The sequence below is a fragment of the Diaphorina citri genome, unplaced genomic scaffold (genome assembly GCF_000475195.1).
Source record: "Diaphorina citri unplaced genomic scaffold, Diaci psyllid genome assembly version 1.1 scaffold180, whole genome shotgun sequence".
Classification (NCBI taxonomy): Eukaryota; Metazoa; Arthropoda; class Insecta; order Hemiptera; family Psyllidae; genus Diaphorina; species Diaphorina citri.
The window spans coordinates 26,180-47,915 of NW_007377617.1; the positions used below are offsets into that span (position 1 = coordinate 26,180).

The 21,736-nt window shown below is 35.6% G+C and overlaps 1 protein-coding gene across 1 annotated transcript; it reads left to right on the forward strand.

The window, feature by feature from the left end:
• Window positions 1-13,217: 13,217 nt before the first annotated feature.
• Window positions 13,218-20,153, forward strand: LOC113465901 (myotubularin-related protein DDB_G0290005-like). The gene is made up of 2 exons (XM_026820845.1): window positions 13,218-13,443; window positions 19,111-20,153. Exons 1-2 carry the CDS (start codon window positions 13,218-13,220, stop codon window positions 20,151-20,153), a joined length of 1,269 nt encoding a protein of 422 aa, XP_026676646.1.
• Window positions 20,154-21,736: the final 1,583 nt, after the last annotated feature.

The following is a 21,736-nucleotide window of genomic DNA, read 5'->3' on the forward strand; positions in this document are numbered from 1 at the left end:
GTATTCTCAACGGTTATCTGAAAGAGGGCCTCTAAGCGAAATTTTGCAATTGTTTGGTGAAAAAATTCCAAGAATTAAAGAGTCCCATTTAAGGGAGATGTTTTCATACATGGGGATGGGAACCTTTGGCTGCTAACGTGTTGACGTTGAAAATTCATATCCTCCTTAGCGGAACTAAAATTAGTTTCGAAAAGAAAACCTCTGACTTTCTAACATATCCAGTCCAGAGGGAAGTGTTCTGGTTTTAGAGGACTTGGAGGTCGCACTTATTTATTACTTTAACATCTGTCAAATGTAGAGCGAAATAAGTTTAGTGTTTCTTACAACCGAGATTTTCTTGGCAAAGACAACCTATTTGGCGTGAGAGATAAGAGGTGTCATTTTCAATTGCCTTTTTCTCTCTTGTTGACCACATGACAACAGAAAAGACCTCCAAGGTGGGTGAAAATGGTCTACCTCAGTACAATCAGTATTAACACTTTGCCTGCCTAAGCTAAAAAGGTGTAGCCTCGGACTGTGTTGTGTCAGTCATACATGAGACTTAAGTGAGGGGCACTAGACGGGACTACACATTAGACGGACCATTTTCAGTCTGTTGCGCTCCGTCAAAAGGGGAAGTTTATTCGAAGCAATATTACGAATATTATATACCTATTATTAGAATAAACATCGTAACAAAATGGTTGTAGATGGTCCGCTAGATCAAGATTTTAGACTGTTAAAGCTCTCTTGACACCTCAACTCATAAGTAGTTATAGGTACTCACATTCTTACGAGATATGTTGCACTCTGCACTATGTATTGTAACCAAATGGCAATCAACGAATCAACCTCAGTGCTGAGACCACAACATAATAGTACAGCTGCCAAAGGGTGGGTGGTGGAACAAGACCTCCTCCTGTACAAATACTCTGATTGAAGCTTACGTCTTAAGTAGGAGCTCCACAAGTTTTAGGAGGTGTAAGAACTCTATTATTGCGTTATTTCCCCAAATTTAGGGTGTTGGAATGCTAGATTCAAGTGTCCAGTATATACTGATATAGAGTTCCGGCTGTTCCGGAACCCAGTTACTCGATTGGAACCCAGTGAGGTACTCGATTTTTAGTGTACATACAATTCGTAGACTGTATACTGAGTATTACTGAGCTCTATTTCCCTAAATTTAGGGTGTTGGAATGCTATATTCAAGTGTCCAGTATACTGACATAGAGTTCCGGCTGTTCCGGAACCCAGTTACTCGATTGGAACCCAGTTAGGTACTCGATTTTTAGTGTACATACAATTCGTAGACTGTATGAAATTCTCTTTCGTGTTAATATAGGCCGGGCGGCGCTTCGAACTCTTGACGTTCGCGCGCCTCCCGGCACGCTTGATACTGAGTATTACTGAGCTCCAAGGTATGTAAGTATTTACTGTAACCATATTGCTACAAAGCTTGTGGACATAACTACAGTCGTGCATTTCTTGCATGCGACACCCAGAGACAAGGACCTTTCCTACAAGACTTATGAAACCCACATTTCTCTAACATAAATGCAAATCTACATACGTGCAAGTCTGAGCCGGGTTAACCCATGAGATAACAAAGGGGTCTCTTCACGGAGGTACGGGGTCTGCTGATGATTTATCCGCTATATAGGATCCGAGTAGTGACTCACCTGAGAGGCATGATGCTAACATGAATTGTTTAAAGGATTTTCAAAGGTTCTCATGATGGATTTCACAAAACTTCTTTTTAGTCCCTAACAGACTGTTATGGTGGATTTCACCAACCTTCTTTCCAGCCTCAAACAGCCCGTTAGCTTAACAGCCCTGATAAGCCAATACAAATTAAATGGAACTTAACTGGCTGTTAGCAGCTTAACAGGAGTTCTAATGACTGAATAGATATTGGTGAAATCCAACATTAGCCTAACAGCCCTGTTAAGCTTATACGAATCAAATTGAACTGAACAGGCTGTTAGCTTAACAAGCCGTCTAAGAGTTCTAAGGACTGAAAAAGTATTGGTGAAATTCACCTTCAGAGTTTCACTACAAATGGTTAAACTCAGATCACGTTATAGGATATGGGTTTAGCCACTCTCCATGGGGCTATACCTGAATCATGTCCACATAAGTGTCAGCTCCCATGGCGTAGTGGTCACTGCATTCACCTTGCACGCGGGAGACCCGGGTTCGATTCCCGGCGGGGTCAAGAAATTTGTATCAAGCAAATGATTAACTCCGTGACTGGATGTTTAGTAGTTACCTCTTCAACTAGTGGTAAACGAGCTGTCTTAGTACGTTAAGTACAACAGTTCAATCGAGTAGCGACCAGTGGGGGCATTACCAGAGTAAAAAGAAATACATTATAGATAATACATATCGTCGCTGTCAATACGAACTATCGTAAGTGCAAAATCTCTATTTTTCAGGAGAGCCAAATAAAGATTTTGGTGATCTTTGAAAATTTTTGATATTTTTTCTTTTACAGTTTTATGTAGTATTATTAATTCTTGCGGTTGCAAATATTAATGAGATTTTATGTACTTTATAAGGTTCCTATTTACTTACTAGTGAAATTCACAAAAACAAAAAATAATAAAATTGTAAGTACCTACCTATGTACCTACACTTACGATAGTTCGTACTCTAAGGTTAAAGTTCAAAAACAATAAGTATAGGGCAAAATAGGAAACCACGAACTATCGTAAGTGGCACTTACGATAGTTCGTACTGAATGTTAATCCAATATGGGGCGAAATAGGAAACCATGAACTATCGTAAGTGTATAGGTACTTACAATAGTTCGTGCTTACTCAAAGACTTCAAAATTCAGTTACGTCAAAAACAAAATCTTTTACACTGTGTGAAGGACGCTGAATTCAGTTACGATACTTTGTGACATAAAAAAACGCGTTTTTCTACCCCCTACACGTATCTTAACTCAAAATCTCAAAATTTTCACTTACGATAGTTCGTATTGACAGCGACGATATGATACGCTAGATTTGAAGTCAACTTGGTTGAAACTTTTAGGGACAACTAAAAGTCGTATTAAAAGCTTATACAGGTCTGAAGTCAACTTGGTCGAAAATCAAGTCCATTTGGTAGGACTTGAATGATCGGAACTTGGGTTCAGCATTAACAGTACTCGTGTCTGAAGTCAACTTGGTCGAAAATCAAGTCCATTTGGTAGGACTTGAATGATCGGAACTTGGGTTCAGCATTAACAGTACTCGTACAAAGATACAACCTCACAGAGTCAAGTTTTTTTTTCTCCATTTTTGTTTCAAACGAGAAGGAAAGTAATTTTTGTGGAGGTAAGAATTCAAGATGGTCATTGATTAAAATAAAAAACCAACTAAGAAGAGGTAATATTATACCTGTGCTTTGTATTGAGTAATACCATTAGGTATTGCGTTGAGTAACCAGTGTCGGGGAGTGTTTTTAATAAAGGGTAAGACCAGCCACACTATCAGGTAGACCTGACAGGTACGGCTGAAAAGGTCCGTCTGTCAGGTCTACCTGATACTTGATCGAACTCATTGTGAACCTTTCCACAAGCCGGAGTGAATTCGGGTAGAAAAAGGTCAAGGGGAGTGAATTCGTTACCTCCCACCTGATGAGCACACACACTATCAGGTAGACCTGATCAGATGTACCTACCTGAGAGTGAGTGGCTGGCCTAAGATAGGCTAAGTTGAGTAGCACCGCTTTGACCCCCAGAGGCCCCTCACTCCCTCCATCACTGTTAGGTGCACCACTGCACCTTATTATAATATCCGATGTCTGGATGGTGCAGCCAATCTGACTTGCCCTCTCCTCAGAACTATTCACCTTAAGTCCATCTTACTAGAAACTGGTTTGGATCACATGATAACCAGAAACCTGAAGTTCCCTCCTAACGGTTTCTAATAAAGGAAAGAATGTTCTACAGAATATTGTAACACAGGGAAAGCTTAATGAAAAAAGAAAAAAAAGCTTAATGCGGCGTTTATACAGGGTGGTCCAGAGTTACCTGACAAGTTGTTAGAACTTGTCGTAGCTTGTTGAAATTAATACCTATCACTAAGTTCAGAACTAAATAAGGTTTTGTTACAATGTAGTCGTGGACCCCGCAACATCGAGCTTTCGCTGTGGAGGCATTTCTTAAAAGTGGTGAATTTGTGACTAATGCTCAGATGAAGTTTCGCACCCATTTTCATTTTCCTCCCTCCTCACCCGATCTTAGCTCGTGCGACTTTTTTTTATGGAAATATGTTAAAAACAAGGTGTGTATTTATTGGACAAGGACTCTGGATGAGTCAACAGGTGCTTTTATCAAGAAATTCGTGCTATAGCCCAGGAAATGCTGGAGACAGTATGTCGAATTTTGCATACAGATTGACCGTCGTATGTATGAAATCTAAAGATAAACTTAAGTTTAACTTGAAATGAAAATCTTGCCAAATTTCATGAAATCTAGCCAGTTATCTCAAGAAATGACATGAAATTGGCAACATTGTTCGTCTTAAGTTAAACTTAAGTTTATCTTTAGATTTCATACATACGATGGTAAAGGTTAAAATTCCTCTTTTACCATTGAATGTGGGTAATCCGGAATAATGTTTTCCTTCACCAAATACTTCTTTGAAAGTAAAATCTTAAAAAGAGTCTCTCACCCACAAAAGTAAATTGACACAAAGGGGAGACGTTTTCCTTCTCCAAATAGTAAGTTGGTTTCATTTAAAAGCGTTACCAAGTTAATTGTTGGTTTCATTTAAGAGCATTACCAATTTAATTGTTGGTTTTATTGTTAGTTCAATCGATCCAAGATCCAGTAGGCATAGTAAATCAGTATAATCTATACAATCAACAACATATTATGCTCAACAAACCGGTTGTATTTCCGTATTTCCGCACGTCCTTTGAAATTGACAAGTGGGTAGAATTGAGATTTTATGGACCAGATACTCCTTATTGATCAAGTATTATTTATGGACCAAGTAAAAGTAAGTACTACTTGTGGACTAAGTACCACTTGTGAAAATAGCCAGGTACCACTTGAAACTTGAACCTGGTATCTGCATCTTTGTACGGTTGTATGCGCCAACTTATCAAAACTGCCGCCGGTTTTTAGAAAGGTTTTTGATATAACTAGGAACTTGGTAGTGATTTGTTTTCTAATAGGGTAGGTTCCAGTTAACTAGATTTGTTTATCTATTGATTAGGCCGCAGTTCCTTGGTACTCCTTATTGACCAAGTATTATTTATGGACCAAGTAGGTACTACTTGTGGACCAAATACTACTTACGTATCAATTACTACTTGTGGACCAAGTACCACTTGTGGAGATAGCCAGGTACCACTTGAAACTTAAACCTGGTATCTGCATCTTTGTACGGTTGTATGCGCCAACTATCAAAACTGCCGCCAGTTTTTAGAAAGGTTTTTGATATAACCAGGAACTTGGTAGTGATTTGTTTTCTAATAGGGTAGGTTCCAGTTAACTAGATTTGTTTATCTATTGATTAGGCCGCAGTTCCTTGGTATGGAAAAGATCTATCGATGTTGTAATCGGGCGTGATGTCAAATGAATTCGTACTCGTAGACTAGAAATCCTCTCCAATGAAACCACAAGGTGTGTCCACACATAGTCGACCGGCCATTGATCGATGTCGACTGACACGTCCACATTGCCTCGATAATATATATTTTCCTCGTCGATCGACGGCTGGTCGACTATGTGTGGACACACCTTAAAAGATAAGAGTTTTATATATTGATAGATTCTGACGTGACTTTGTGAAGATTCATCTTGAAAAGAAGAACACAAATAGCTTTTACAACTGTGAAGAGTAAAAGCTATTTGTGTTCTTCTTTATAAGAGCTTTAGTCAGCACCTTCTTCCGACCGTTCAGTGTAGTCAAGCAAAGCATAGAAGTACCTGATGAGCACACACATCAGGTAGACCTGACAGGCGGATCTGATCAGGTGTACCTTGTCAGGTGGACAAAGTCAAATATTCCACGGACAAGAACAAATTGATCATCGATGCCAGACACCTCATTCGACAAACCCCTGTCGAGGACAAGGTCCCGAAGAACGTCGGGTTTGTCACCTCCGTAGCTAGCACTTATGAGGAACATGTCAAGGAGCTTCAGGCCAATCCGGGGGTCGTAACTGACGCCTCCTATGTGGCCATAAGACCGAACAAGGGTAAGTGTTGGGCGGCTTTCCTCCAGGATGTCCCAGTTGCCCCAGTAGGACTTTTATGTACAACGTATTCCCAAATTTGAAGCTAAATCCCTTGACTTGTACCTTTATTATCAGGATGAGGACGGGCAATCATCTTAGAGAGTTTTACTCACGCACCCCATTTGTTTTCTGATTTCAGGCAGCCGACCTTATCTCTCCTAGTTCCCGGGACCCCTCACATCATGGCCTGACACAGAAAGGGACTTCCGATTGACCTAACCACTCTATCAGGTCACCTCGGTTAAGCAACGCCGAGCATGGAGAACGATACGTCAACGGCGCAGGATGCCAATTGGTCCGCGGATACGGTTGCCCTCAATGATTCTGGTGAAGGTGAGTGAGCATTGACGGACTTTGGGGCAGTCAGCTGTGTTGAGTTCAAATCCGCCAGGAGATTTTGTTGAAGAAGGAACATTGTTAAGGCCCGTTCCCACTTGTGAGTTTCATCCGATTTTTCTCCTAATGTTCTTTAGGCAATGTAATTTAAATGAGGGTGTTCCCACTACACACTATATGATTTGTCTACGAACGACAAGTGGGAACGGGCCTTTAGATGATCCTAGTCAAATTACAATCTAAATGCTGAATGAATGCTATAAACTGAGGAGCTAACGATTCCTAGAACCCAGACCCAACAACGGACTTGGGGTGGGTTAGTATGAACGGACTTCGGTATGTACCTGTCCCGTTGCTTTCGACTACCACTCAGTATCAAGTAGACCTGACAGGTACATCTGATCAGGTCTACCTGATAGTGAGTGGCTGGCCTAAGGGTCCTCACCAAAATATTTTCTTAACGAGACAAACGAGTTGTAAACATGTAAATGTGTTTATTATTCGTCTACGCATTTGCCACAAAGGTATTTTCGGGTATCCTGTCTAACATTTTGTTGTGAAGGTATCTTTTGGGTCGTTAGTGGTTAGCAGAAGCACCTTCATCTTTTGTTTTTCTTCCTGTCTGTAGGTTTAGAGTTCCAAGGATTGTAGAGTCGGTGAACAAATGGGATTCCTTTCAACATTGTATTTTCTGTTGTTGGTGTTGTTGTTTTTGTTGTTGTGTTTATCATCGTTTTGTGGCGCTTAGACGCTCCTTTATTGGCCTTCCTTTGTTGGTTTAGAGTTTAGACTTTTGAGGCGCTCCTTAATATCTATGTCCTCTTTTGTTGGGTTAGACTTCGTTGATTACCTTGGACCTTATCATTAGTGCTTGGTATGTAGGAGAATTTTAACTTCCGTATCCTGTATCCCCAATCCCTATATCGCAAATTCCTTTCCTCTCTTCTTCTTAGAAGGCCTCGGTTCCTATTTGGGCTGAGTCTTAACTTGTTAAAATTTTTACCTCAGTATCCCATAATAACCCAAAAGGATTCTTCTCAGAAGCTCTTAGTCCCATTTTAGGCTGGCGCCTTAAATACACCGCGTCGCAGATTGTTTCAGAATCAAGTTTGTGTTCAATTATTTAGTAAAGCTCAAATTTTGATGAAGGAACGAAGTGTTTTCCAACTTTTCATTTTCGAACCCCTGACCTTCACAAGAAGCAAAGACGTTATCACTCGGCCACTTAAGCCGATAATATCTTTCTCGTATTGAAAATCACGATCATCTTTGGTACTTAAGTGATGTAAAGAAAAGTGCATAGGTACATCATGATCTCTGAAGTTCTTACTAAGAACTATAGTTTTTATTCTTAAAGGTATCTTTGAAGTTCTTATGTCTTAGGCAATACAATGAATTGAATATATCGATTTGCAATTTTACACAATCATGCACATTCATTCCCTTGGAAATTCTGAAAACTGCACCGCTATTGTTTTTGTTATTGCCTATCATATCGCATTATCCAATAATAAGTAATTACTAGTGAATACTATTACTGCATACCTATGTACTATGTAGGTACTGCGTTAAAGCTGTTGTCAATAAGGTATCATTAGGTGTTAAGGTTATTACGTTATTATTAGATAGCTGGGAAGCTGGGATACTTCAAAACAGACAAACTAAATGCGAAGTCATCGAATATTGAGTGTTCTTACAGTTGACTGTGAGGTAATAAATTACGAGTATCTAGGTAGGTAGGTATCTGCCTACTTATCTCACATGCCTAGGCACATTGGGTTTTTTTTATAACTACGAATGCATAAACAAGACACAGTTGATGGGCGGCAGCAGTATTGTATTTTGGCAAAATATTTATTTCAATTAGGTACCTATCTTTTGTTTGTTGCTTGTTTTCTGATATGTTGTATGTTATATGAATAAAACGAAGTATCTTGTTTAAAAAAAAAAAAAATAAAAATAAAAAAAAATAAACTAAAACTGCAATCATGTGTTTTTCAACACTCAAAACCAGCTCTTCACTGAAAACCAGCTCTTTAAAACATCTTTCAAATTTTTTTCCCCAAAAGCAAAATTTTTTCTACCAATTTTTCGCCATTATCCGTATTGTTCTCCGTTTGTTTACCAACTTTCGTGTTTATACGGTTTTATCGCTTCTTTTTGTTTCGCTATTTGTGTGTTTTCCATATTAGTGACACAGTTTTTCGTCCCTCCTGAAAACACAAAGATCAGCTGTCTGAAAAAAAGAGGAGCAACAAGAGACTGTTGAAGAGAGAGAGAGAGAGAGAGAAAGGGAACAATATGTCTGCCCTAGTGAGAGATGATTTAGGGGTGCACCCTAAGAGGAAAATGGGGATAAGGGGAGGAAAATGGGGAGAAAGATGGAAGAAATGGGGTATCTTGACGTCAGAGGAGAGAATTGAATTTTTTCTCGTTTTTTGTCCCCCCCCCTTAAGGAGAAAAAATTCCCAAATTTTGAACTTTGTTTGAAATTGTTCAGTCTTTTTTTTTTTTGTAGTTTTTAGCAGCATTTTTTGTGTGTTCTTCCAAATTAGTTCTTATACGGTCATATTCTTTTAGTTTCTTGTTGTTTTTAGTGTCTAATGTAATGGAAATAGTAGGGAGATAGCAGCCTTTGAGATAAAATAGCTTAATCCTCATTTAATCCATATTTTTCTGAGAAGCATAAAATCCATAGCAGTGGATGGATTTTCTCTCAAGTTTTCTTTATATCAGTTCTATCAACTCTCTAAATTTTCACATGATTCTATTTGTGACTTTGTTTATTGATTGATTTTTTAGTGTTAGATCTTTACATTTAGGTAACATTTTTTAAAATCCATAGCAGTAGATGGATTTTCTCTCAAGTTTTCTTTATATCAGTTCTGTCAGCTCTCTAAATTTTCACATGATTCTATTTGTGACTTTGTTTATTGATTGATTTTTTAGTGTTAGATCTTTACATTTAGGTAACATTTTTGTTAGTAATTTTATTTGGGTCAAATCTTTTAATGTTATTCGTTTCTGGTCCATTTTCATGAACCGTAATTTTTTCAGCAACTCAACTAATTTTGATTTTGTTTGTTTGTTTGTTTGTTTTAACAGTTGTCAGGTCTAAATGTACGAACGAGCGAACAGTTTCACGAGGAATGAGAAACTAAAATGGACTACCTAAATCCCAACAGTAAGTTTTATAATAAACCCCTTGTCAAGTTGTCAATTATTTTCTTATCACACTTCCTTTTTTTCAATAGGTTTGACAGAGGGGACTGTAATCATTTTGATTTTGTTTGTTTGTTTCAACAGTTGTCAGGTCTAAATGTACGAACGAGCGAACAGTTTCACGAGGAATGAGAAACTAAAATGGACTACCTAAATCCCAACAGTAAGTACATAATTATGTACATTGTTTTATAATAAACCCCTTGTCAAGTTGTCAATTATTTTCTTATCACACTTCCTTTTTTTCAATAGGTTTGACAGAGGGGACTGTAATTGCTAAGATCTTATCGTCCCGAAAACGAAGAAAGAAGGAAGATAGGGTAGAAGAAAGCCATCCGTTCCGAGAACGAACATTATCCCATCAGGATAAAACCCGCCCCGGGCGGGAATCGAACCCGCGGCTTAGCGCTTACAAGGCAGATGCGCTACTAACCTAGCTAACTAGGCTGGTGAACACTTCCAAGTAAGTTCACTAAATTGTAAACATCAGAGATAATGGGGTCCTCGATGGCCAAACTGGGCCTAAAAATAAATTCTCAAGTTTATTTTTTTCTGACTTTGCAGACACCCTCCCCAGCTTTGTAGACAACTTCCACAACAAATTTGAAGTACCTGTCATCGCCATCGACGATTCTTATTATGGTAATGAATCTGTAATGTCTCCAAATCAACCTAATCCCAATCTTCCAATCCTAAACAAAGATTCTAATAGATTACAAAATGCTTTTCAAGGAGTAAACTCCAAATTTTCTAATGAGCAACTCAAATGGTAAGAGAAATAGTAAGTGAACACTCACGTATTGTTGTTTCAATTGTCTATAGGTACGTGTTTCATAAAAAATAATTGACATTTTCTGTTTAGACGAAGCAAGGGAACAGATAACAGATACATTCCGTAGTACAGTTAAAAATGTCAAGATATTAAGGAGCGCGGTAGCGCTCCGCCCCGCCAAGTCAAGAAAGTTTGACCGCGCTACTAGAGATATTATACGCGACAGGGAAACTCTCAAGGGACTTCGCAATCACATCTACCTTCCATGGAACATTCAAGTGTGTATTTGAACGTATCAAATTCGACTTTGGAAAAAAATCCTGTAAGTTTCTCAGAAAATGGAATGGACCATTTGGACGATGCTCCAGACCAAAGCTTCAGGAACATGTTTGGAGGTGATGAGGTTTGCTGGGAATCTACTAATAGTGGATGGAGCAATAACGGATTCAATCAGAATACTCGGACTGCAAGCAATGACATCTATGCTGAACATCTTCAACTGTCGGAGGAAATTATGAAGAAAAGTCTCCAGGAAGATGAAAAAGTAAGTTGATATCAACTAAAAAGTACTTCACTCCTTATTGAGAACTAGATTAATCATTTCTTTTTCTTTGAAAATGCTATCACTTAAATTCTTAAATAATAGAAACTAGAAGATTTAGAACTCTTCAACTATTTATGCAGATATTAGATTCCGGAGATATTAATAGATATTTATTGATAAAAATACAAATCGTTACCACTACGTTATCCTTATTGAGGAGATTCCGAAGATTTGAATATTTCAAGTTTTTCTAATGTTTCATTTTCTCAAAGTATTTGACAATCAAGCATTGAACGTGGGCACTGAGAATCAATTAGACAATCAGAATGAAACAAATAGGAAACTGAACAAAAAAGCAATTCCGCATGATGATAGAGATCCACATCTAGTTTTAGACAAACAAGATGAAAGTTTTGCTAATGAAGAATCCTCGTCAGAATTGAGTGTCCATAGTGAAAATGATAGCCAAAGTGATTCGTGTGCCAATTATAAATCTACAGGTCAAGATTCTACTCTAACAATACCACTGCCTTCTTTTGATACATTCAAATCAAAAAATGTCAAAACAAAGTATTTGACAATCAAGCATTGAACGTGGGCACTGAGAATCAATTAGACAATCAGAATGAAACAAATAGGAAACTGAACAAAAAAGCAATTCCGCATGGTGATAGAGATTCACATCTAGTTTTAGACAAACAAGATGAAAGTTTTATCAATGAAGAATCCTCGTCAGAATTGAGTGTCCATAGTGAAGATGATAGCCAAAGTGACTCGTGTGCCAATTATAAATCTACAGGTCAAGATTCTACTCTAACAATACCACTGCCTTCTTTTGATACATTGAAATCAAAAAATGTCAAGAAAATTCACTGTCAACTTGCAAATACCGTGGATAATAATGTGAGCATGAAAGAAAATATAAAAACTGCAATCAATAAATGTATAGAAATGTTTCATAAATATCAAAACTACAATGGGTGGATAATAATGTGAGCATGAAAGAAAATATAAAAACTGCAATCAATAAATGTATAGAAATGTTTCATAAATATCAAAACTACAATGAGCAAGCATTGCCAAAACAGGAAGATAAGATTGTATGTGAAGATAATGAACAGTCGATAATGGGAATAAATATAACTGAACAGATAGATGAATTTGAAAGATATACAGAAGAACCAAGCATTTTAGAACACATGTTATCCAATAACCGATATAATGTTCCATGCACGTCTATTGTAAAGCAAGTAATCAAAGACGTAAGTGATGAAAGCAGTAAAAGTGAGTGCCAACAATTTAGAAATAATGAAAGGGAGGATAATATCATTCCTAATGGCGGTATTGCTAGGAGTAACTATGATGTACGAACAGAGGTAAATGAAAATGTTCAAAAAATTATAAAGGAAAGTATCATAAGTATTAGCAACACCAAAAGTCAATTAAAACCCACTCTAAACCAATATGAAGAGGTGATCGATAGTGGAAACTTTTGGGTTACCAAAAATACAAATGATAATATTAGAGACCCAATTCCACTCCCAACAACAAGAGGAAAGCTAAACCAAGAATGTATTTCAACCCCAAATGTAAACAGTGATGTTTCAAGAATACCTGTTTGTATCAAAAGCAGTAATAAAAGGATAAATGGTGTGGAATATGAAAATGACGAAAACAATATAAAAAAATCTGTGAAGATATTGACAAAAACTCATTTACTAAATTCAATGCAGTTCGATAAGAACCAACGCAATTTCATCAATTCACCCCATTTCTTGCTCCTTTTGACAAAACCTATCAAATTTCCAGGTCCTGATACCCAATGTTGTAACAAACAATTATCACCAGATACAAAAACTAAGCTTATCAATTTACAAAATAATATCCGTGCACAAATACGTAACGCTCAACTCCTCAGAAACAAAATCAGACCAAGTGTGCAAGAATATAATCACAACTTGGAACATCAAGAGACAAGTTCCGCGCTTCTGCAAGAAAACACTAAGAATGAAAATGCCAGTGTTCAAAACGGTGAAATCTGCAACCAACTATCAAAGAATGATGCACAAGCGGAAGAGAACTTAAAATCTATGTTCAGTCAAAAGAAAACCTCCTATTCGTTTCATGGACGCCAGTGTTCAAAACGGTGAAATCTACAACCAACTCTCAAAGAATGATGCACAAGCGGAAGAGAACTTAAAATCTATGTTCAGTCAAAAGAAAACCTCCTATTCGTTTCATGGACTTATTCCACATGACCCTAAATCAGAAATATTTTCATCTCAACAAAAAAGCAAAGTTGTTGATTTCCCTGACGTCAAGAATCACCAAAATGTGACCAGTCTATCAGGCCACCCAACAATTTAGAAATATTGAAAGGGAGGAAAATATCATTCCTAATGGCCATATTGCTAGGAGTAACTATGATGTACGAACAGAGGTAAATGAAAATGTTCAAAAAATTATAAAGGAAAGTATCATAAGTATTAGCAACACCAAAAGTCAATTAAAACCCACTCTAAACCAATATGAAGAGGTGATCGATAGTGGAAACTTTTGGGTTACCAAAAATACAAATGATAATATTAGAGACCCAATTCCACTCCCAACAACAAGAGGAAAGCTAAACCAAGAATGTATTTCAACCCCAAATGTAAACAGTGATGTTTCAAGAATACCTGTTTGTATCAAAAGCAGTAATAAAAGGATAAATGGTGTGGAATATGAAAATGACGAAAACAATATAAAAAAATCTGTGAAGATATTGACAAAAACTCATTTACTAAATTCAATGCAGTTCGATAAGAACCAACGCAATTTCATCAATTCACCCCATTTCTTGCTCCTTTTGACAAAACCTATCAAATTTCCAGGTCCTGATACCCAATGTTGTAACAAACAATTATCACCAGATACAAAAACTAAGCTTATCAATTTACAAAATAATATCCGTGCACAAATACGTAACGCTCAACTCCTCAGAAACAAAATCAGACCAAGTGTGCAAGAATATAATCACAACTTGGAACATCAAGAGACAAGTTCCGCGCTTCTGCAAGAAAACACTAAGAATGAAAACGCCAGTGTTCAAAACGGTGAAATCTACAACCAACTCTCAAAGAATGATGCACAAGCGGAAGAGAACTTAAAATCTATGTTCAGTCAAAAGAAAACCTCCTATTCGTTTCATGGACTTATTCCACATGACCCTAAATCAGAAATATTTTCATCTCAACAAAAAAGCAAAGTTGTTGATTTCCCTGACGTCAAGAATCACCAAAATGTGACCAGTCTATCAGGCCAAACAAATTGTAAGGAACTCTCAAATTTAATAAACAAAGCTGAAAATTTCAGGTTTGATCAGGAGTTTAAAATATTGACTTTGCGAACCGAGAACGCCGACTGCATCAACAGGAAAGTGAAATTTCAGAAAATCAATACAGTTGATACAAAAAACGTTATCAAACCAACTGTAAAACAGACAAAACTCAAAACTAAATTACGGGAGGAAAAGATTCGACATCACAATCATCACCACCATCACCTTACTTAATTACTTTCCATGTCCGGAAAAACCACTCTCAAAGTCAAATATTGCCCCAGTGTGGTGCAGTTAGCTCTAATTTGGGTATTCAAGTGAGGGGATTTCATTTTGCTCAAATTTTTGGTTCAACAGAAACATATCATTTCGTCAATGTCACAAATGTGAATAGACACATGTTACTGGTACCTTTATTTGATATTATCACGAAAAAGAAAATCAAATCTTGTAGAAGTTTTTGGGGATAGACGAGGGACATTGACAATAAAATCTTTTCAAGGATTTAGATTTTAACACGATAGGTATAGATACTTTTTTCAACACCTAATTACATTGTGTTGACGAAGCTTGAAATATGCTAAGCTTTTTTCACATTGTTTGAAATATAACCAGTCTTTTTCCATATTATGTTGATTACAGTTGCTGAAAGAATAGATACTTTTTTGAATTCCTTACCCTCTAATTTTAGTTGGTAGTTTATGTTAAATTGACCGTACCTTAATAAGTGTCAGAAATCTGTTGAAATGTTTATGGGTCTTAAAAAGTTTAGCTTTTACGATGGATTCGGAGGGCATATTTGACTTTAGTGAACTTGATATTATGTATATTAAGATATCAGCAGAAAAGATATAAAATTCAATATCATTATAAACACATTTTGGTTTGAAGATAACAATCCATGATTTAATGAGAATTAACAATACTAAAAGCTGTTTCTTTCGAAGGTAATTCCGATCTATCACTGATTACTGACACTCTACAGGTACCACCTGTTTCTTTTGTTGTTGTTTTTAAATTCTCCAATTACCTCAATTTTAATTTTTATAGTTACCTTACCAAGATAATAGGGAATAAAAATTCGTTTCAGAAAGTGATTTACAATTTTTGGATTGCTACTAATTTCAGAAATGTTGTGACTTCTCCTTACTTCAAAGGAGTCTAGTAAAACCAAAGTATGAAGTGAATTTGAGTGTACATTTGCAAAAAAATCCCTATTGTCTCTTTTTTCTTATTTATATGAAAATTATCAAATACCTACCTACCTGATTACCTTCCTCTCCTTTTAGCTAAATTCCCTCTGAGGGATTTTTCCAATTCCTCTTTGACTTTGTTAGTTTTGTTACCTAATACATGTTGTTCTCATTTAGCTAGTTTATTTTCCCCCTATTTTTTGTAATTTTTATTAATCGAATCTTAAAGTGACTAAAAATGTGGTGTCTTACTAAACATGATAAAAAAAAACGTTTTATAAATATTTTGACTATCTTTTATTATCATTTTAGTTCATTCATTTTTTCTTATTATTCTTTTTATACGTATAAATATGACTTGTTATTTTATAAGAAGTACTTTTTTAAGTCAATGTTGTTATTTCTTTTAATGTCACTCAATTTCTCTATTATGATTCGTCGGAATAGGAATTTTCATACGTAAGAATGGCGTTACGTCTAATTATAAATAGTCTTCATACCTCCTTGTCCGTTGTTCCATGATTCTCTTGAGTTTTAAATGTAGATTCCTTTTTTGTAAATAGTCTCTTAGTTTTACGTTTTCCATGTACTATTTTCTCTCGACCACACTTTGGTATATCCTTTATAATCCGCACTTCATTTAGATTTCTTCTATCATGATTATTTTCCTTCGAACTATGAAAAAATAGAAGAGTAAATCTTGCTACAAATGGTTTTGAATATGGTTTATCATGAAATTTGAATAAGATTTCTTTAAATAGGTATCACTCAACTTTCAGAAGTTGAACTCGGTTATTCCAAGAGTTGATACCGTTACACTTAAGTCTTTATTTTATTTTTCTTAACATTCCTATCTTTTCTTTCATATGTTTGAAATCTGCTATTAAGAGTCCGGATGAGTATTTATTTAAAAGCTAAACCTTTGGTACATACTTATTTATACCTAATAACTTTTCCCTTACTTTCAGTATTACAGTAACATTTGTTTTCGCTTTATTTATCTAGTTTCTACAATTTTGTTGAATCTCTTGTTGACTTTGTTTTGTATTTTTTGTTTCTGTGTTGACGTTTGTGCCGTTGTTTTGATTGTTTTGTCCGTATCTGAGTCTTAGCTAGTTGTTTTGTACCAAAAGTACTAGTAACATTTGTTTTCGCTTTATTTATCAAGTTTCTACAATTTTGTTGAATCTCTTGTTGACTTTGTTTTGTATTTTTGTTTCTGTGTTGACGTTTGTGCCGTTGTTTTGATTGTTTTGTCCGTATCTGAGTCTTAGCTAGTTGTTTTGTACCAAAAGTACCTAATTTATTTTCTTTTATTTAATTTTACAAAATTTTCAGTGTCGTTATCTAATTCTACAACAAACCTTTCATTGTCAATATTACATTAGTTTTTGTATTTTTCCCCGTAATGGAACGTATTGATTAAAACCATTCAATATTGCGGCTATTTTGGACACGTTTTGCGGTGGGACCCGTCTACAAAGTCAGCTGATTTCATGGAATTTGGGAATGTTTGGTTAACAGTAATAGCGAGTTAGTTGAGACCTTTTCCCACCAGATGCGATACTAATTTGGCGACCTAATGGTCAAGACGATTGCCTGGTGGTAAGCGATAGAGTGCGGATTTAATCCCAGTGAAGGTATTAATAGATATTTGTCTGGTGAGGAGAAGGTCTGTTTTTAGTAAGTTTATCATTCGGGCAATACTTTGTGATTTTTTTTTTTCATTATTACTTATTATGTTTATTATTATTATTTGTTTTTATCTCCATATTTTTGTTTAGTTTATCCGTTCTTGAGCCTTTAATCTCTCGTAATATTAACAAACTGTTTAATTTCTCTTATAGTATCTCAAAGTATGGCCCTGGCATTAGTTATCTATGTAAAAATTAGAAAGCAGCGTACAATCATTTCACTTTTGTGATATCTATCGCCTAGCAAAGGGAAAAAATGTGAATAGTTAAAAACACAAATTTTACTTTATTTCTAAATTTCTTGTGTTTAGTTGGTTTTTCGTGACTGAATTTTGAAATAATCCTAATTTTATATCTTAATCTTCGCCCTTAATTGTATTTCATAAGCTTGTCTGTAGTAAGAAAACTAGAATAATTGACGGTAAAAGAGGAAGTTGAAAGATAATTTGGAAGTGTTTTACTCTCAATTCGTGGGTTTTTACCTCACCCAGCCTGATTGAGTGAGGACCTGATTGGGTCGAGAAATATCAGCAGCACGCAATGGCTAACCGCACTCACCGTTGCTTAACTTCAGTGACCCATTGGGATTGGGAACTGTTGTATTCAACGAGCTATTGTTGCATTTGTTGCTGGCAATTTATTACTAAAAAATACTTCCCCAATAAATATTTTCTTGATCAATCGACATTAAAAATTTGCCTCGGTGGTGTAGTGGTCAAGGCGCTCGACTGGTAAACAGGAGGGCGTGGGTTCAATCCCAGCCGAGGTATGGAATTTTATCCTGTAACCTGTGCAACAAAACTTACAAGCACCAACAAAGCATCATCACTCACTACCAGGAGGTTCATGGGGTTGTGGTCCAAGATGTAAGTGTATTCATAAGAAAGTAAGGCATTTTGTTTTTTAGACTCAGGTCAGTTTAGACCGCGGAAGTCGTTAGAAAGTAAGGCCTTTGTTTAGACCGCGGAAGTAAAAGGACTTTTTAGTCTCATTCTGACAGCATAAGGCCAGCCACTCAGGCAGACCTAAAAGGTACGGCTGATCACGTCCGCCTGTCAAGTCTATCGGATACCTGATGAGCACACACACTATCAGGTAGACCTGACAGATACGGCTGAAAAGGTCCACCTGTCAGGTCTACCTGATAGCTGATCGTGAGTCCTCGCTGGCGTAGGGAGGATATTTTCTGTTCTAAAAATTCAAGAGACCAAGTTGCCGCGCCGAATAGCCATAAAAAGGTCAGAGGTTACAAACATGAACCTATTGTAGAGCCGTAGCTGGTCCTAACAGTCCTTATTCGAAACCTTCATTCTAAAACTTCAATTTCATTGGCCATTGATCGATGTTTGTCTCCCAATTGCCAGTTAGCTTTTACTTAGTTTCTTTGTCCGGAAAAACCACTCTCAAAGTCAAATATTGCGCCAGTGTGTTGCAGTTAGCTCTAATCTGGGTATTCAAGTGAGGGGATTTCATTTTGCTCAAATTTTTGGTTCAACAGAAACATATCATTTCGGCAATGTCACAAATGTGAATAGACACAAGTTACTGGTACCTTTATTTGATATTATCACGAAAAAGAAAATCAAATCTTGTAAAAGTTTTTGGGGATAGACGAGGAACTTTGTTCCTTGAATAATAATCTTGTAAAGGATTTTGATTTTAAAGATGTAGATACATTTCAACACCTTTTGGCAGGTACATTTTGTGTTGATGAAGATTGAAATATGCTAAGCTTTTTTCACATTGTTTGAAATATAACCAGTCTTTTTCCATATTATGTTGATTACAGTTGCTGAAAGAATAGAAATCAGGCCAAACAAATTGTAAGGAACTCTCAAATTTAATAAAGAAAGCTGAAAATTTCAGGTTTGATCAGGAGTTTAAAATATTGACTTTGCGAACCGAGAACGCCGACTGCATCAACAGGAAAGTGAAAGTTCAGAAAATCAATACAGTTGATACAAAAAGCGTTATCAAACCAACTGTAAAACAGACAAAACTCAAAACTAAATTACGGGAGGAAAAGATTCGACATCACAATCATCACCACCATCACTATCATCATCATCATGAGAAAATTGAAGAGAATGAAAATGATCCTACGTTAAGAAGATCAGAAAGGATTAGAGTAAAGAAGCAAAGAAAACGAATGAAAAGATGTTTACTGAGCAATGTCAAGAAAACCAAGCAAAGTATCAAACAAAGAATTTCCGTGAGTTTGGTCGACCAACATTTACATTTGAAAATCGAAAGCGAAGTGAAAATCAATTGTGAAGATTCAGGAGAAAATTCTGGCAATGACCATGATTTGATAACCTACAAAAGTTGTTATATCGAGGAAGAAACAATCAACAACCAAAAGATCAAGAAACTCAAATATATTTCAAATGATGACAACAAATCAGAAAGTATTCAGACAAAAGAGATCGAATCTATCCCTTGCGAGACGAAACAAGAGGAGTCTGGTAACACCAAGCAGAGTTCAAATGAAGATATCGATGAAGTGAATAGTAAGACTGGTAAAAACGAGACAGTGATTGTAGACGATAAGAACCAAAACTGTAAGACAAATGAGAAGAAACCTACAAGTTTGAAATCTAAATATCCAACATTGGAAGCGTTGATAGCATCCACAAGTAACGAAGTAAAACCAATAATACGGAAAAGAAAAAGAATAAAATTCGACAAAAGCAAGTACGAAAAAATCAAGAAAATTAATAAGGAAAAAGAAAACAGTATTGAGCAAAATAAAATATTGCTATTGAATCTAAACAAAAATATTAACAGTAAAGTTATGCAGAATTTATTGCTGATAAGAGATCAAAATAACAAAACGCATTTACTTAAAGAATAGATGAGATATTGTTTTAAAGTTGTAGGTAATGTCACAATCACATTTACAAAGTAAGGTAACATAATTCCATTCTGATTGACTTTTTCCTCCCTTGAAATTAAAATGATAGAAATTATATATTTTTGATATTTTTCTCAGAACTTTCTAAAATAAATTCAATATGAGATTATTGAAAGTACCCATTTGAATTTTGAAACTTTAAGGACATAGTCCTATATGAGTTGCAACTTCTTGCACTTTTATTTTTTGCAATTCCTCCTCCAGATTTTTCAAGAGTTCTTTTATATCTTCAATTTCACTGATGATTATCTTTAAACTTCTAAATTAGTTTCAATCAGTGTTTTGTTCAATATTTGATAATTAAAGTCAAATTACATTTTAGAAACTTCTGAGTACCTAAATTCATGGAATAATAATCCTTCATCACTCTCCAATTTCACTGATGATTATCTTTAAACTTCTAAATTAGTTTCAATCAATGTTTTGTTCAATATTTGATAATTAAAGTCAAATTACATTTTAGAAACTTCTGAGTACCTAAATTCATGGAATAATAATCCTTCATCATCCTTCTAAAACTTTTCTCTCTTGTGTTTTGTGTGTTGAGTACTTGAGTCTTTCCTCAATCTTAAATGTGATTTGTTAAATATTTTTTTTTTTTTTTTGTGTTTTTTGTTATCTTTATTCGAATCGGTTTTGTTTTGTGTTATTAATTCTCCCCTAAAAGAAAATGTCCGTTTTTATAACTTTTGGTGCCGTAGTTTCTGTTACTGTCATTTAATCTACTATATACCGCTAAAGTAGTTTTCTGTTTCTTTATTTATTTTTTTCAAAATCCAGATTTTTATTTCGACAAAGGATACCGTTTCACACCAAAAAATCGCCTTTTTCAATTCCTAATCAGAAACGAGAAACGTAAGTTCATTTCATTTTGCAGCCTTTTTTTTTATATTGTATAAACTCTATGTTGATTATTTTGTTCAATCTCTCTTTTATTGGTAGCTTTGTTTTCCTGTTAATGTAGTTTTTTAGATTTCTAGTAGGTATCTGTAGTTTCTGTTACTGTCATTTAATCTACTATGTACCGCTAAAGTAGTTTTCTGTTTCTTTATTTATTTTTTCAAAATCCAGATTTTTATTTCGACAAAGGATATCGTTTCACACCAAAAAATCGCCTTTTTCAATTCCTAATCAGAAACGAGAAACGTAAGTTCATTTCATTTTGTAGCCTTTTTTTTATATTGTATAAGCTCTATGTTGATTATTTTGTTCAATCTCTCTTTTATTGGTAGCTTTGTTTTCCTGTTAATGTAGTTTTTTAGATTTCTAGTAGGTATCAAACGAGAAACGTAAGTTCATTTCATTTTGTAGCCTTTTTTTATATTGTATAAACTCTACATATATTATGTTGATCATTTTGTTCAATCTCTCTCTTATTGGTAGCTTTGTATTCCTGTCAATGTAGTTTTTTAGATTTCTAGTAGGTATTCCTTTGGTATGTTTGGTTTGGAAAATTCGTATCCAAAGATGTCCACAGTATTTTTCTTGTGGTTTTGTTGGATATCTCTACGTATGTTTATTAT